The sequence below is a fragment of the Topomyia yanbarensis genome, chromosome 2 (assembly GCF_030247195.1).
Source record: "Topomyia yanbarensis strain Yona2022 chromosome 2, ASM3024719v1, whole genome shotgun sequence".
Classification (NCBI taxonomy): Eukaryota; Metazoa; Arthropoda; class Insecta; order Diptera; family Culicidae; genus Topomyia; species Topomyia yanbarensis.
This window is the reverse complement of record NC_080671.1, coordinates 85336068-85351310: the sequence shown is the minus strand read 5'-3', so window position 1 is coordinate 85351310 and position 15243 is coordinate 85336068. Positions and strand designations below refer to the sequence as shown.

General features: G+C 42.1%; 1 protein-coding gene across 3 annotated transcripts in view; it reads right to left on the bottom strand.

Annotated features, from left to right (window-relative positions):
• LOC131678707 (protein eyes shut homolog) overlaps positions 1-15243 on the bottom strand; it is a 38283-nt gene that overhangs the window by 5727 nt on the left and 17313 nt on the right. For 2 of the 3 annotated variants that reach the window (XM_058958975.1, XM_058958976.1), the window contains exons 3-7: positions 14292-14501; positions 14114-14218; positions 6636-6754; positions 5676-6570; positions 4197-5618 (exon numbers count right to left, since the gene is read on the bottom strand). In XM_058958975.1, coding sequence (XP_058814958.1) covers positions 4197-5618; positions 5676-6570; positions 6636-6754; positions 14114-14218; positions 14292-14501 — 2751 coding nt within the window. Of the gene's footprint in view, positions 1-4196; positions 5619-5675; positions 6571-6634; positions 6755-14113; positions 14219-14291; positions 14502-15243 lie in introns of all 3 variants that reach the window. The other variant, XM_058958977.1, reaches the window with a different exon arrangement.

The following is a 15243-nucleotide window of genomic DNA, read 5'->3' as shown; positions in this document are numbered from 1 at the left end:
ATCCACAAAACCCAGTCGTGATCGAGGACTTTTGCCGGAAAGGCACCGTTGGAAACGAACAAGTTCGCGATCTAATCTATGCGAAGTGGCAGAGATGGATTAAGATGATCAACCCTATAGCGGAGATCCGAATTGCCAGATGTTACTTCCCCCACGCCACGAGAAGAACCTACCACGTGGTTGAAATGCATGAGTTTGTTGACGCAAGCGAAGTAGCATATTCTTGCGCGATTTATTTATCTATACTTCAACGCACACGGAAAATCCCAGTGCAGCGTTATAGTGGCAAAATCAAAGGTCGCTGCTCAAAAACCGTGGTCTATTCTCTGGCTGGAACTGCAGCCGTGTGTAGTGGTACGGTACGGTAAAAATCCTGGATTATTGCCGACCCTCGAAACTATCGACAGTTCGTGTCCTGTAAAGTGGGCGAAATACTTGAGCTTTCGGTAACCGAATGTCAGTGGGTGCCTTCCAAATCCAAACCGACGGACGAAACAACGTAATGGGGCAGTGGATCGTACTTCAACCAGGACAAGTGGTCCCAAGCATCGCACTTCATGAGTCTCTCGGAAGTAGATTGGACCTGTCACAAAGAACCAGTGGCGGTAACCATGGAAGAAATGCGTGCATCGATCCTACATCACGGTTCAACGTAGGATCATGCGACCGCATACCTTATCCGTTTTCTACACAACGGATCGAAGAAACAACCACGATATAGTGGGCAGCAGCAACAGTCGGAATTGAAGGATGCTGAAGAAACCCTCTTCAAGTTGGTGCAACATAAACACTACCCGAACGAAATTGCAGCACTGTTAAACAGAGCGCTGAATGAGACCGGTCAGGAAGTCATCGTGAAAACTAGTTCCGTCTACCAAATGATGCAGAAGCTGGACAAGAAGGGTTTACTACGTGAATGGGGTCGAAACGCGGCAGTTGACCACATCGCCTACAATGTGCGTCATCCCGCGATTCTACCACGTAGACATCACGTCACGGAACTTCGGTTGCATCGATTCCACCGTAATTTTCGCCACGGCAATGCCGGAACGGTCGTAAACGAAGTTCGATAATAGTACGCTATTTCTTTAAAATCATATTTTTCTCTTTGGGGGCCACCAAATATAATAGCTTGAGGAAGCTCATATAGAAAAGCTAAGAAAACCGCCTCTAATCTTAGTAATTCTATATCAAACGAGGAGTTTTTAATTTTTCCAAGCCCAGGACTGGGTCGACTTACGTTGGATACCAGCCACTTTGTGTTATTACGGAGCTGCTCTCGACACCGACGACACTTCAATTCGTACGGTATGATCACAGACTAACAGACATAACACTATGACGGAATTCCCTCAAAAAACATCGATCCGACCATTTTCCCAGAACACTAGCTCCACCTTTTATTCACGGTCCCAAACACTCATTTACTGGTGTGTTACCCCTCAGGTTTGGGAGCAATTTTTCACTAGTGGTCTATCCCCCATATACTTGTTCATATGTCAGTGGCGCCATAATTTCAAATGTGGCCACAGTCCCAATTACAAATATATTTAAAATGACTGTTAAAGTGGGTGAAGCTTTGTTTTTAAGTGTTATGTCTGTTAGTCTGTGGTATGATATAGAGTTGTCTTCTCGATATTTTTTTCATTTCAATTATATAAGTTTGAACTTTAGGGTTATTCTTTTTCCGGGTAAAAAAATCAGCAGAAAAAACTAGCCCTACGTGCGGGGTTGGGAATCGAACCCATGTAAACTGTGTACAAGGCAATCGATTTATCAACTACGCCATGCCTGCCCCCTGTCTTCTCCCTGCTAATGAATTTAGCTCGCTCCAAGATCTGTGCTGTTCTGTCCCATTTATGTTTCTATGACATTAAGGAGGACGTCTGGTGTAAAGTGCTCAAACCGAAAGTTATTTTGTTTTACTATGTTGAAGGTAAGGTAACAATTGCTCTTTTGTGTAATGTTAAGATTTATTTATACATTCATTGTGCACGAAAAAAATCCGATCGTTCCAAGAGTAGACGTCCAACCATTTCCACGTCGAGGAGCGCCGCGGCGAACACGATTACTCTTGATAAACTTGTCTGACATATGAAATTTAATAAGCTTAGACTTGTAGTTACTCGATGAACCAAAAAAAAATAGAAAAAAGTTCGAGTTTCGGAAAATGGCTTCATGAAAACCAAAAAATCTCATATTTTACTGTAAAATTATCTCATTTTTCTTCAAAATAATAGGGAGAAATTTTCTTATTCAGTTTTCTGTGATCATCGACAGGCTACACATATTGTGCATTCTCATATAAAAATCAAGTCAATTCGTGGATTAGTTTTTGAGTTAGTTTCGAGAAAATCGCTCTTAAACTTCCGTCACCCGCGGTAGTGTACTGAGTGCACGCCGATCTGAAAATCTAACGAAATTGTCTTAGAGCACCAGCCGGTACTCGTTCAGTAAGCCATTTGCACGACCTCCGGATGGATAAAGATTGTCCCACATCAAATTGCATCACGGAAAAAACACTGTAGAAAATAACCCATTGGGTATTTTCTCTTGAAAATTTGGGTAGAAGTAGTTTAGAGTGTATTGTTTACACTGTATTTTTATAGCTGCCAGTTTTTGGAAATTTCGAAAAAATGGCGTCACCCAAAAAGCAACATCGCGAATTGATTTTGCCCAGGCACCTGTAAAATCCTCAACTCTCTCATCGGGACTTCGAAAAACAACTCGGAATCGTGCAGTCAACGGTGCGTCATGTGATTAAATGTTACCACCAAACTCTGAGCATTGAATGGAAGGAGGAATGCGGTCAGAATGGATTTTCTATTAGTGATCAGGATCATAAGTATGCAGTGCAGTGCGGAATCCCAATGCTTCGGTCAGGGATGTGGCCAACAAGTTTAATCTGTCCAAATTTTTCGTTTAGAGAGTCACGGACTGAGAGGGACTGCATACGTGCAAAGTGCAGAAGGCTCTAAATCGTAACGAACGGCAAAATTCGGTGGGAAGTCATGGGCCCGGAAACTGTACAGTGTACACCCAGATGCTGACGAAGCTTCATTGTCCCGTCATGGATGATGAGACTTACGTCAAAGCGGACTTCCGGTAGCTTCCGAGGTTACTGTTCTTCACCGTCCAGCACAAGTTTGATTTTTATGAACGTGTCCACTGGAAAACAGACAGAGAAAGAATGACCGGAACGGTGAGAATAAAGTAACGGTGAAAATTCACCTTTATTGTAAACACTGAGAAAAGATATGTCCTCAAGCAGGAATCGAACCTGCGATCTCCCAGTCTCTAGTTGGGTGCGTTAACCACTCCGCCATCGAGGAACTGTGATGATGCCATCACATGTTCCCACCAGTTTTTTTGATCACCGCCGCAGCCTCCAATACTTCTTAATTGACCCATCGACCTATAAGCAGATCATCACCTCTCCCTCTCACCGATCGGGCCAAATCTTTCTCGTTATCTATTTTTAGGTCCAGTGGACTGCGCTCAAGGCTTGAGATAATTATTATCACTGTTTGCCCCCTTTCCTAACTCTGTCGCCACCAAACAGTTGGCAGTGAAAGAGCTATGGAGGGGCATGTTGATGTCTGCCCTGGCGCAGTCCACTGGATCTAAAAATAGATAACGAGAGAGATTTGGCCCGATCGGTGAGAGGGAGAGGTGACGATCTGTTTATAGGAGACATTGGGGGTCGATGAGTCAATTAGGAGGTAGGTCTTCATTAATTTAATGACCAAATTTCGCGCGGAAACGTCATTCGTCGTGATGTTGGCACGAAATTCGTGTAAACAAAGCTTACACGCTAAATAATGCTTAGAGTTATAACACAGACGTAACACTCGAAAACAATGCTTCGCCCGCTTTAACGATCATTTTAAATATATTTGTAGTTGGGACTGTGGCCACATTTGCAATTATGGCGCCACTGACATATGAACAAGCATATGGGGAGTAGACCACTAGTGAAAAATTGTTCCCAACCCTTTGGGGGTAATCCACCAGCAAATGAGTGTTTGGAACCGTGAATAAAAGGTGGAGCTAGTGTTCTGGGAAAATTGTCGGATCGATGTTTTTTAGGGAATTCCTTCATAGTGTTATGTCTGTTAGTCTGTGGTTATAATACAGTAAGCACCGATAATCATAAATTAACCACACCTTATCCCCCTTACTTTAACAGATCTTACCATCAATGTATGACACGCATTGCCTTTCGGGGCAATCCTCTATCATATCCGGTGGAACGACATTCATTGAACCGCCACATTCGGGGTTTTCAGCAGAGTTACAAGCAACACAATAATAAAAGTCACCATTGCAGTTATCATTACCGCAGAGCGCACACTTGCCAGATTCGTTATCGTGACAATTGAAAGTGACTTCATCATCCGCCTTCAAATCACTGAGGCATCCCTTTTGTAGCTTTGGCCCATCCTCATACGAATAACAGTAATCTTGACGACCTAGTAGAATCTTTTCGGTACAAACTGTACCCTCACTCTCTCCATCGCATTCGGTGCCTTGACAGGTGATACAAGAAAGAGCGTTCGGTTGAAGAGCCTCTTGTTTATTGCAGCCTGTTGACCCACATGGAATGCATTCATTTGTGCAAGTATTGTCATCCTTGTCCGACAGACAACCTCTGGTAACCCATGTAGTGTTTTCAAAATACGTGAAACATCTATCGCTCTCACTGTACCTTCGGCAAGCATAGCTATGTGAATTCAAAGGATTCAAGCAATCTAGCTGGGAACCCTCGCATTGATAGCATTTCAAACGATCAACAGGAAGTACTGCTGAATTGCATTCTTTATGCTTGCAAATTTCACACTGTTCAGAATCATCACATTCAATTTCGTTGCTTGAGAAAGATTCGATACATCCTCGTACGGTGTATCCATCCTTGTTGATAAACGACACACATTCTCCTTCGCACTCCGTCAGATACTGTCGGCCGACGACTTCAGAGCAATCCATGTCGTGTTCCGAGTTACACTGGTAACAAATAGATGGTCCCCGGTTACAATCGAATTCAAAACAAAAAGAGCACTCGTCATTGTTCACAAGGCTACTGTCAGAGCAAGAATGGCTATCGCTCAAATCAGACAAACATCCTTTTTGAACCTCTAAACCCAACCAATATTGGATGTAGCATGCATCTGTTCGCCCTAGCAGTATTTGCTTCTCACAATTCGATCCGAATGCATTTCCTTCGCACTGTGCACTGGTTAGGCACTTCACACACGACAGCTCATTCGAAACCATGTAGTTCTGGGAGTTACAGCCATTTTCGTTGCTACAAGGAATACACAACGGATTATCTTCACATAGTGCATAGTCCGAAACGCAACCCCGGCGAACCGTAGACTCATTCTCGACGTATGTGTAACATGATTCGCCCTCATGATACACCAAGCATGGTTCCGCTTCCAGTTGATTGACAGCATCGTCAGTGATACAGTTTTCACCGGAGCACTGATAGCAGTGCTGCCGATCTTCGGGTAATATATGCTTGTTACATTCTGGGCTAGTACAATGCTGGCATTGGCTCCCGAGGGGACACGTTTCGCCAATATCACCTGAACAGCCTCGATGCAGGTGACCATTTTCTGGAAAAGATATGTATTAGAACTAATCATCTCGTAAACGATACCCAAACAGCTTACCATCCAAGTACGTTAGGCATGTGTCACCACTTTCGCATTGAACTGACTCCTTAAATGCAGGATTGGTTAGACACTTTGCACCGTCAGCATTGCTCGAACATTTGTAACATTTCAGGGGTGGTGTATTGCAGTAATTATAGTCGCACATATCGCAAAACATGCCATTTGTGAAGCATTCTTGTTTTAAATCCGCTGGAATCCCGTCACTCAGACAGCCTTTAAACGAAGGTACACCCAGTACCGCGAATGTAACACATAGATCAATCAATAAACCCACGCTTGGACACTCTTTAACAGGACTGTACTCCGAACACCCAGTTCCCGAGCAGGATGAGCAAAGCAATGGCTCTGACATCACTTCATCAGTGTTACAATTGTCTGTTAGACAGATGCGACAGTTATCCCTATCACAATGATCTGGCGTATTGTCACCAACGCACCCCCGACTGATCGAATTATCTACAAGATCTTGCATAGTGTAACATCCTTCGAAAGCTGAACCAATGCAGATCTCTGGTGTAATGCCAGTTAATAATTCACAATCACTACATTGGTAGCATGTATTCGCTTCTGCAATAGGTTCCGCATTGCACCTGTCTGAAGGGCACGCCTCACAGTTTTCACCAACTATGCAGTCTTTGAAGTGCTCGTCGGTATCGCATCCACGATGCACAGCACCTCCTTCAAGATGCAGCGTAAAGCACTGTTCTGCTGACACTTTACCACAATAGTCGCTCGGGCCGCTCTCCTGACAATACTGACACTGGTGACACTGCAGATGCGTTGGAAACTCTGCCCAGTTGCATTTTGGAGTATCACACCAATCAACTGTGTTGAACAAATCTTCTGGGTCGTATCCTTCCGCACATCCTCGAACCGTTTTCTTAGATCCTTGTGGAAATTATAGAAAATAAATTAGCTGACAAGTCTGGACAATTTGTAAACCAGGATGAACTCACGATCATATGCAAGGTAGCATTTATCGTAATACTCGGTGCATCGATCGAGTGTATGATCTTCTGGGTTGATTGATCTGCAATCTGCTACATTTTCGTCGCATACATAGCACGTCAGGAATTCTGAAAAAAAAGAAGTGATATGAGTTCAGGAGTTCGCGTCTAGTAGAAGAAAATAGCATGAAAGTGAATCAAGCCACTTGTTATTTTTGATTTTACCGATGCAGCTGACGTTAAAAATACACAATCGAACTCTTTTCACTTTCTTGTACGCAAAATAACAAATAAAAATTATTTTATAAAATTGAATTATCACAACCACACCTTCCATTGAACTACCTTGATCCCTATCCTTTTGCTGGGATAACTGTCAGAAATGCTAACCTACGTGGCTAAATTCACTGTCAACGCACATAGATAGTGTCAAACGAGGACGTGTTTACATTTTTTTTAGAAAATCAATTAAAAATCATTCTGAAGTTTTAAGAGGGGTGTCTGGTAAAGTGCGCAAAAAAAATCCACTTCTCTTATATCCGCTTAATTTTTAGTATTGATCCTCTGGAATAGTCTCCCGCAATCTCTGTGGCCACGCTTCTTTTGTTTTAAACAGCCATGCATTCCTCGCGCATATTTGCAATAACACACGCGGATGTCACTCTATCTTGATAAAAATACAGTGTAAACAATGCACTCTAAACTACTTCTACCCAAATTTTCAAGAAAAAATACCCAATGAGTCATTTTATACAGCGTTTTTACCGTGATGCAATTTGATGTGGGACACCCTTTAACAGTGTTTTTCTCGAAACCGCGTTTTTCAAATTAGCGAACACGATAACTCAAAAACTAATCAACGAATTGACTTGATTTTTTTATGAAAATGCACAATATGTGTGGCCTGTTGATGAACCACAGAAAACTGAATAAAAAAAATTCTCCACAGTATTTCGAAGAAAAGTGAGCGAATTTTTTGTGGTTCATCACCTAACTACAAGTCTAAGCTTTACAAAATTTATTGAATTTCCCGTATCAAACAATTTTATCGAGAGCTCTGGCCGCGGCACTCCTCGACGTGGAAATGGTTGAACGTCTATTCTTGGAACGCTCGTATGTGTGGCTCCACGTGACTGAAAATATTTTTTTTTCGTACGCAATGAATGTATAAATGAATATTAACATTACAAAAATGATTACCTTGCCTTCAAAATCGTAAACAAAAATAACCTTCGGTTTGAGCACTTTACACCAGAAGCCCCCTTAAAGGTTGAACATTTATATTGTTATACTTTAAAAGATGAGCTCTATCGGTTTATAAAATACAAGGTTAATTTTATTCTTCATTTAATTACCCAATTCAAAATTATTATCTGTTTTACAAATAAGCACACAGAATTTACCTCACACAACTTCTGTGTGGAGGTTGACCACAACGCACATGATGCCTTGGTGGAAGATGGTTGGGTTAATATTGATTGGAAAAGATGTAGGGTTCTGGAATGCTTCGGAACTATACGCTGTTTCAAGTTCTGTAATTATGGTCACAAAAGCACTTAATGTAATAGGAACCCGATATGTAGGGATAATAGGCACCAGACAAATGGTAGATAGGAGACGGCAACACCAAGTTCCGAGTTCCTAATTATCACCTTCAATTGTGGTGGATTTGCAGCGTATTTCGCGGAATCAACACCATGATCATTTTTCTAGGTAATGTCAAGAAGAGTATATGTCCCAAAGAAGCTACACTCGATGACATTATGACTGTTTCGGGCGACCGACCGTCCGATGGTGACTTATCTCAACAGCTAGAAATATACTACCAGAATGTGAGAGGACTGCGCACGTAGGTCGACGAGCAGTTTGTGGCTACATCTGATGGGGACTAGGATATTATTGTGCAGACAGAAACATGGGTGAACGACGATATAAACTCGCTATAGTTATTCGGTTCTAGGTACATGGTATATCGCAACGATCGTAATAAACTTACTTCAGGCAAAACAAGGGGTGGTGGTGTTCTGATCACTGTTTCAAATCGGCTATCGTCTAAACACAAAATGATTCACAACAGAGGTCTGGGCTCAAATATGTCGTAGTATTTCAGCAAAGAATTGACTTACTGGGTTTCTGTTCCCCATGTCGCAAGAGGTGACTAACAACTGCTGTACCGTCAAATGGTGAGGTAACATTGTACTCACAAGTTTCCTATCTCATGCCTCCACGTGAGTCTATCGACGACATTTGGTGGTTAGACCGGCGTCGGCTAGGACCTGTCAGCCTTTAGCTGTAGCAGCGGAATGAGAGGGTGCCAACAGACCTTAAAACCCGTACCGTAAAATTTATGCCCCAAGCTAAGGTGTGACGCGACCCGTGCTGAGGGATGAATGGCGGGAGAAGGGCGTCAACACTTTGAATCTGTTACCGCTTCGAATCGTATACCCTATTAATCCTTGATACGAGAAGCATAAAAAAAATCAAAAAAAGACAAGGCATACTAGCCTTCATGATGAGAAGAGGCCATGAGAGACCACCACAGATGGTCCCCATGGCTTGGCCAGCGACTAGGGGCTTTTCACAAGCTGGCCATCTGCCAGCCAATATGTTTGCCCTTACCCTGTCAATCGGGGCTCTGACAGGGTTGACATTCTTTCTCTAGCTATTCGTGGGAACAAAATGGAAAACACTAAGAACGCTGCAAACATGAGTTTGGAGGAGATTGTGGTGATGGAGGTGGAAGAAGAGAATGATTGCGTGGAAAGTAAACTTGGAGAGCTGCTGAATAGTGGCTCGTTGGATGTTGTGTCCTGCATTTCGTCCATTCTCAATTATCCAGATAGAGACAAGGATCGGGCAGTGGCCAAGGAGGACACAGACCAGTCCTGCGGAGCAACCGTAGGGTCGAAGGGCTCCGAGAATAAAACGAGAGGAATAGCAATTACCAAGTCACTTAAGCGGAGCGGTGAAGGAACGCCATGAGTGGCTGCTGAGAAACGGCCACAGATGCGCTAGAGTTGACAAAATCTCAATAGGGAAGGCACTATCCTAGTGACAGCATTCAACGGAGTCGCCGAACAATAGTGGGTGCAGGAAGGAACCAACCGAAAAAGATCAAGGGACAGGATCCTAGATAGACATTAAAAATTGAGCAGCGCCCAACCTTCAACGAAATGGCCAAGTCGTACTCAACGGTCATTATTCCGGTTGGGTACCCTGCAAATACCCTCAGCCATGAACAGCTGAATGCTACTCGATGCGTGGTGATCGATAGCGTCATGGAGCAGAACTCAAACAATACGGGACCCAAGCTCAAGCCCTGTGAAGGCGCTTCATTGGAAGCCATCGAAGCGTCGCAGATTCCAAAACAAGCACTTTACATCGGGTATGTCCCCGACAGCATCGTCAGGTCCGATGGGAACATCCTCCGCCTGGTGCAGAATTTTAGTGACAACTTCTGCCCACAACGCTGGAGGGTCGTGAAGAGAAGCACGGTCTTTAAAACGGTAGAGCTCCTGCTGGGGGCAGATGAGGCTTCAGTGAAACTGAAAACCTTCCAACACATCCAGCTGAATTACGTATTCGTAATGACTAGAACGCGTCAATTGAAGGGTGGCCGGTCCTCGCTGAACGTCGAAGTTCTAGGCAAGCATGGACTGAAAATGCTCCTTTGGGCGACCGGAGCACCTCACGACGGATTTCTGCTACTAGCCAGCCTGCAGCAACAGTAACGAGTGCATCGGTGGCAGCCCGTCTCACGAGCAATACACAAAAGTACCCTACCGTATGCGGTTCAGGTTGAATTATGTGATTGATAATTTCTCAGTGTTCAAGATATATGTAACAGTTGTGTTGCAGTGTAGCGAGCATTGTCAAATGTCAGTTAGGAGAAACCCGTGGTTTAGACTTATGTCAGTCTAGTGAATGCGATTAGCAGAACAACATAAATCGCTAGAGAAATATTACCCAAGTTAGTGTAAGTAAGCAAGGGAATTTAGTTTTTAGATATCTCTATCACACTCTTCTCAGTAACGAATGTTCCAAGTGGCCAAAAGCTTTCGCAAATAAAAGGAGCAGTATTGCTTGTTTATTTTGAAGGCGGTCTTTTTGGTATGTTGACAAGTTTTCTTTTCAGGTTTGAAAGAAAAACTTCTTGTTTACATTTGATATAGAAGGATTTAGATCAATTTCCAACAGAATCCGCTGGATATATGACTACATGTATTTAGGTAGGAGCCTTTGTACTAAATACTTGTATGTTATTCCACTGGCTGTAGTCCATTTTGTTCAACCGCTCACGAACTGATAGGCAAGAAGATGTATGTTATTCCACTGGCTGTAGTCCATTTTGTTCAACCGCTCACGAACTGATAGGCAAGAAGATGATCGAAAACCTCTTGTAGGCGAAGGTGTGCAAACGGCAAGTGCCGAAGCAAATACTAAGCCGAAAAAGGCCACTGGAACGTCGAACAGCACACAACCTGCCACTAGCCGTCAGTACAATAAAGGGGACGAAGCATTGGTCCCATTCAAGCTATCCTTCACCATACAAAAGGTGCGACAAGCGTGGGCAAATAAGCACACAATTTTAGGTTTTAATTCCTTAGCTCACAAGTTAGTATATTGTAACGACTAGCCAACTCCAAGAGCTGCAGTTTTGATAAAAGGAGCAAGAAAATTCTCTCCACTTAAGGACTCATTCAACGAGACATCGTTGCAATAACAGTGGAGGCACCGACGGACAGGGGGAAGGAGGAGATTGCGATAGCATCTGCCTAGTTCCCTGGCGATGCGGATACAGCACTACCTTCTGATATTGAGGCCTTATAAAGTATTGCAGACGCATTAGCAAGCCCTTTATCATTGGATGTGATGCCAATGCACATCACATAATATTGGGTAGCAAGGATATAAATACCAGAGATACCTACTAGAATATATTTCATCGAATGATGTCAATGTATGTAACAAAGGGGTTGTACTTACATTTATGAACGCAGTTAGAAGCGAAGTACTGGACCTCACGTTATGCAGCGTTCAAATGAGGGAAAATACATTGATTTGGCACGTTTTTGGCGAACCTAGACACATAATGTTCGCCATAGAAGTTTATAAATTCACAGTGCTAAAAAAACAGGGCGTATTCCGCACATACCTGGAACAGTCGAAAAGAGCGGGAAGTAAGCTCCAATCTGCAGCAGATCTCCGGCAAACGACCTACAAACCAGGATCATAACCTTCTATAATGACAGTTGCCCTCTTGTAACGAGGTCTGTATATCGCAATCTTCCTTGGTGGAACGAAAATCTAACAACACTTAGGAAGGAAGTTAGGCGCCTGTTTTATAAAGCGAAGATTACTGGTAACTGGTTAAACTCAAGAGGATGAATGTTTTGACGTATCTTTGAAAAACGAGTGAAGCCAACATAACCTGGCTTCCTGGCTCGGCTAGTTGCCAAAAATGACAGCGAACGCGCTTTAAGCAACGTTCACATCGCTACGAGTCAATGTTGTTAACTCGACCTGAAACTTATCGAATGCAAACAAACTTCAGTTGGATATGCTTAACTGGACTTCAGGTGATAAAAGCATTCGGATTGTGTGGGGAAGAAGCGATGCAAGAGAAAGCGTTATTTTTCATGTATTGTTAATAATTACTTGTTTTGGATCTAACTTTTAAACAGCGTTGTACAGTTCATATGAACGGACCTTGAACATTTGAAGCGTAGCTAGCGCTAGTGGCATTGGGCAGCTTTCACGGGGCTGGCCAAACTACTGGACCGCTCTTACCAAATGCAAAACCTCCACTTAATCCACCTAGCGGTGCAAATGTATCTATCAAGAGCACTAGAATGTTACCGTTGTTTATATTCATTGAAAGCGTTCAAATGTAAATATTACATTTTTATTATTCATGACATCCCTAGTAACAAATGAGGTTTTATGATAGTTTTATAGCCACTCATAAAACTTAGATTGCACTTATAGCGTGCTATAAAACTTCAATTGTTACTTGGGATAACAACTATATACAAGAAAAGAAATCAATATTTGAGTTCTAAAGTTTTGTAAATGAAAAAAGACCATATCGCAAACTTATATGGTTTTTCCAGGGCACTTCCGGAACCGCCGATAGTGGTTAATGTGGTCAATGAGACTTCGGTTGGCCGTGAGCAACCTAGAACTGTAAATGCAAGTTATTTGGAACCAATTTTGGCAAAATTTTCACCTTTTTGCATTCATCGCGGTATCGGTTAAAATTAGAATTGGCTATGTTACCGTATTCCACAGCCCGCAACTCCGCAACCAGAAGTTGAATCGGGATGAAATGTAATATCAGTGTCCGGGAACGTAACATTTTTCATTTGAGCGTAAGTTTGGTCAAATCGGTCAAGCCATCTACGAGATGTGACTGATATTCTGAGTTTGGATACTTCCGCCAGGGCTTCCGGAACTGATGATGGTGACCAATGTGGCCAAAGGCACTTTGAATGGCTTTTGGTGACCTAGTACTACAAATCCAATCAGTTGTGATCACAATTTGGAAATTCATAGCAGAATTTGTTAAAATTGGGATTTGCTGTGTGATCGTACTCATCATTCTGTGACTCCGGAACCGGAAGTTGGATCCATTAGAAATTCAAAGCAGCCGATGGGAACGTTGTACGTTTAAGTGAGACTAACTTTGTAAAAATCGGTTGTAAAAATGAGAAAAGTGACATTTCTTGAGCGTTTTTTTAAAAAGACATATCTACAATGAGTGACTCTCTTTGTTTACTTTATCTTTCAATTTTTACAGCGTCACTATAGCGCTTTTCACTTATCTTACAGTACAGATCGAAAGACGGTGGTTTGACTAGTATATTATGCAAAGAGTTGAGGGATAAAAGTTAAAGCGATGGAATTATTAACAGAAGAGAAAGTAAACAAAGAGAGTCACTCATTGTAGATATGTCGTTTTGAATAAAAGGTCTAGATTTTTGGTCGCATGCACTCAGATGCACATACACACAGACATTTGCAGTACTCGACGAACTAGTGTCAAATACCATTTGGCCTCCAGGCCTCGGTTAGAAAGTCGATTTTCAAAGCAATTGCAATATGTACCTTTGAGAAAGGCAAAACATGTAAAAAAGACTTGATGCTACCCAAGGCCTACAGACCTATCAGTCTGACATCAATACTTCTGAAACTGATGGACAAACTACTGGACCACTATGTCCGAACTGAGTACTTATCGAAAGTTCCGCTAAACAAGTACCAGTTTGCCTATTAAAGAGCAAATCTACAGAAACAGCCCTACATACTTCAGTGACACTTATCGAGAAAACCCTCGATTGTTTCTTGGACCAGAACCATGTGTGTCATCAAACTAGAACTTTCAGCTTGAGCAAGATGCTTTACCGTCGACGAACTAGTAACATACATTAATAATGTGGGACGACAAATAAACAACTTTTTGATAAGATCATTTCAATTTGAACCTACCTTTCTTGTTGCAATATTCAGTTGCACAAGTTTTACAATCGTCCGAGGTACAATCTGGAGCATTCTCTTCGCTGGTACAGCCTAACCGAAATTCCGTGTCACTAACTAAAAATTACCAAAGATAAACACAGTTATATTTAGCGTAATTCACACATCGAAATATTTAAGTCAATCCTACCTTCTTGACGGTAGCAATTGTTGTCGCGATAGAGACCATGCCTGGCACACTTTTGGTGATAGCGTTCAGTATTGGTAAGGCAATCCAAATCTGTATCGGAATTGCATACTACACATTCCGGAACCTTGTTGCACTCGTCCTCTTCGCAGACTTCGAATGCCTCAGGGTTTTCCAGATAGTCACTGTCGGAGGTGCAACCACGTCGATCATCTGCGGACAAAAAATATTTTTAATTTATTAAAAATCTGCTGATATTTTCGTATTACAGTTTATATCATTGTATTATCGTTTTGACATAAGTGTGCACGCAGAAATGTTTATCCCCCACTACAAAACTTATATTTGTTCAATATTGTTAAGAAAATATTGAAAAACAATTGTTTTATTTGCGTTATCTTTTCTTTATGTACTAAATCATCTTATTCACAACAAATACAATAGGCATCCTTTTCTTTTCGTGAGTTTCTTTGCTGCAGAAAATAATTAGGGACTGTTCATAAATTACGTTGTCTAGGGGGGGGGGGGGGGGGGGGGTTAGTAAAAGTCTACGTTTGTCTACGTAGGCGGATGGGGGAGGGGGTTCAACAAAATCTACGTAGACTCCGGTTTTTTTATCTTCTCGTACTAGCCTTATTATTATGACCTAAAGATGTTGCTGTTCAACATACTAATCGATGTAGCTAGATGTATTTATAAATATACTTTGAGACTTGTGGTATCTACTCTTCAGGGGACCAGTGTCCAAATAATCACGAAAACTTTTTGGAGATTGAGAATTGTTCCAAAAAGTTTTCGAGATTATTAGGACAAAAATCAACGCTACATGTTTTTCCGTTCTAGCGAATATTTAAAAGGTGCACGGAATCAAATTACATAACACGAAAAGTTCGCCAAAATCCAACCATTCAACCGATCGTTTTCAAACCTTCAGGGAATAAAATAATGCATATTT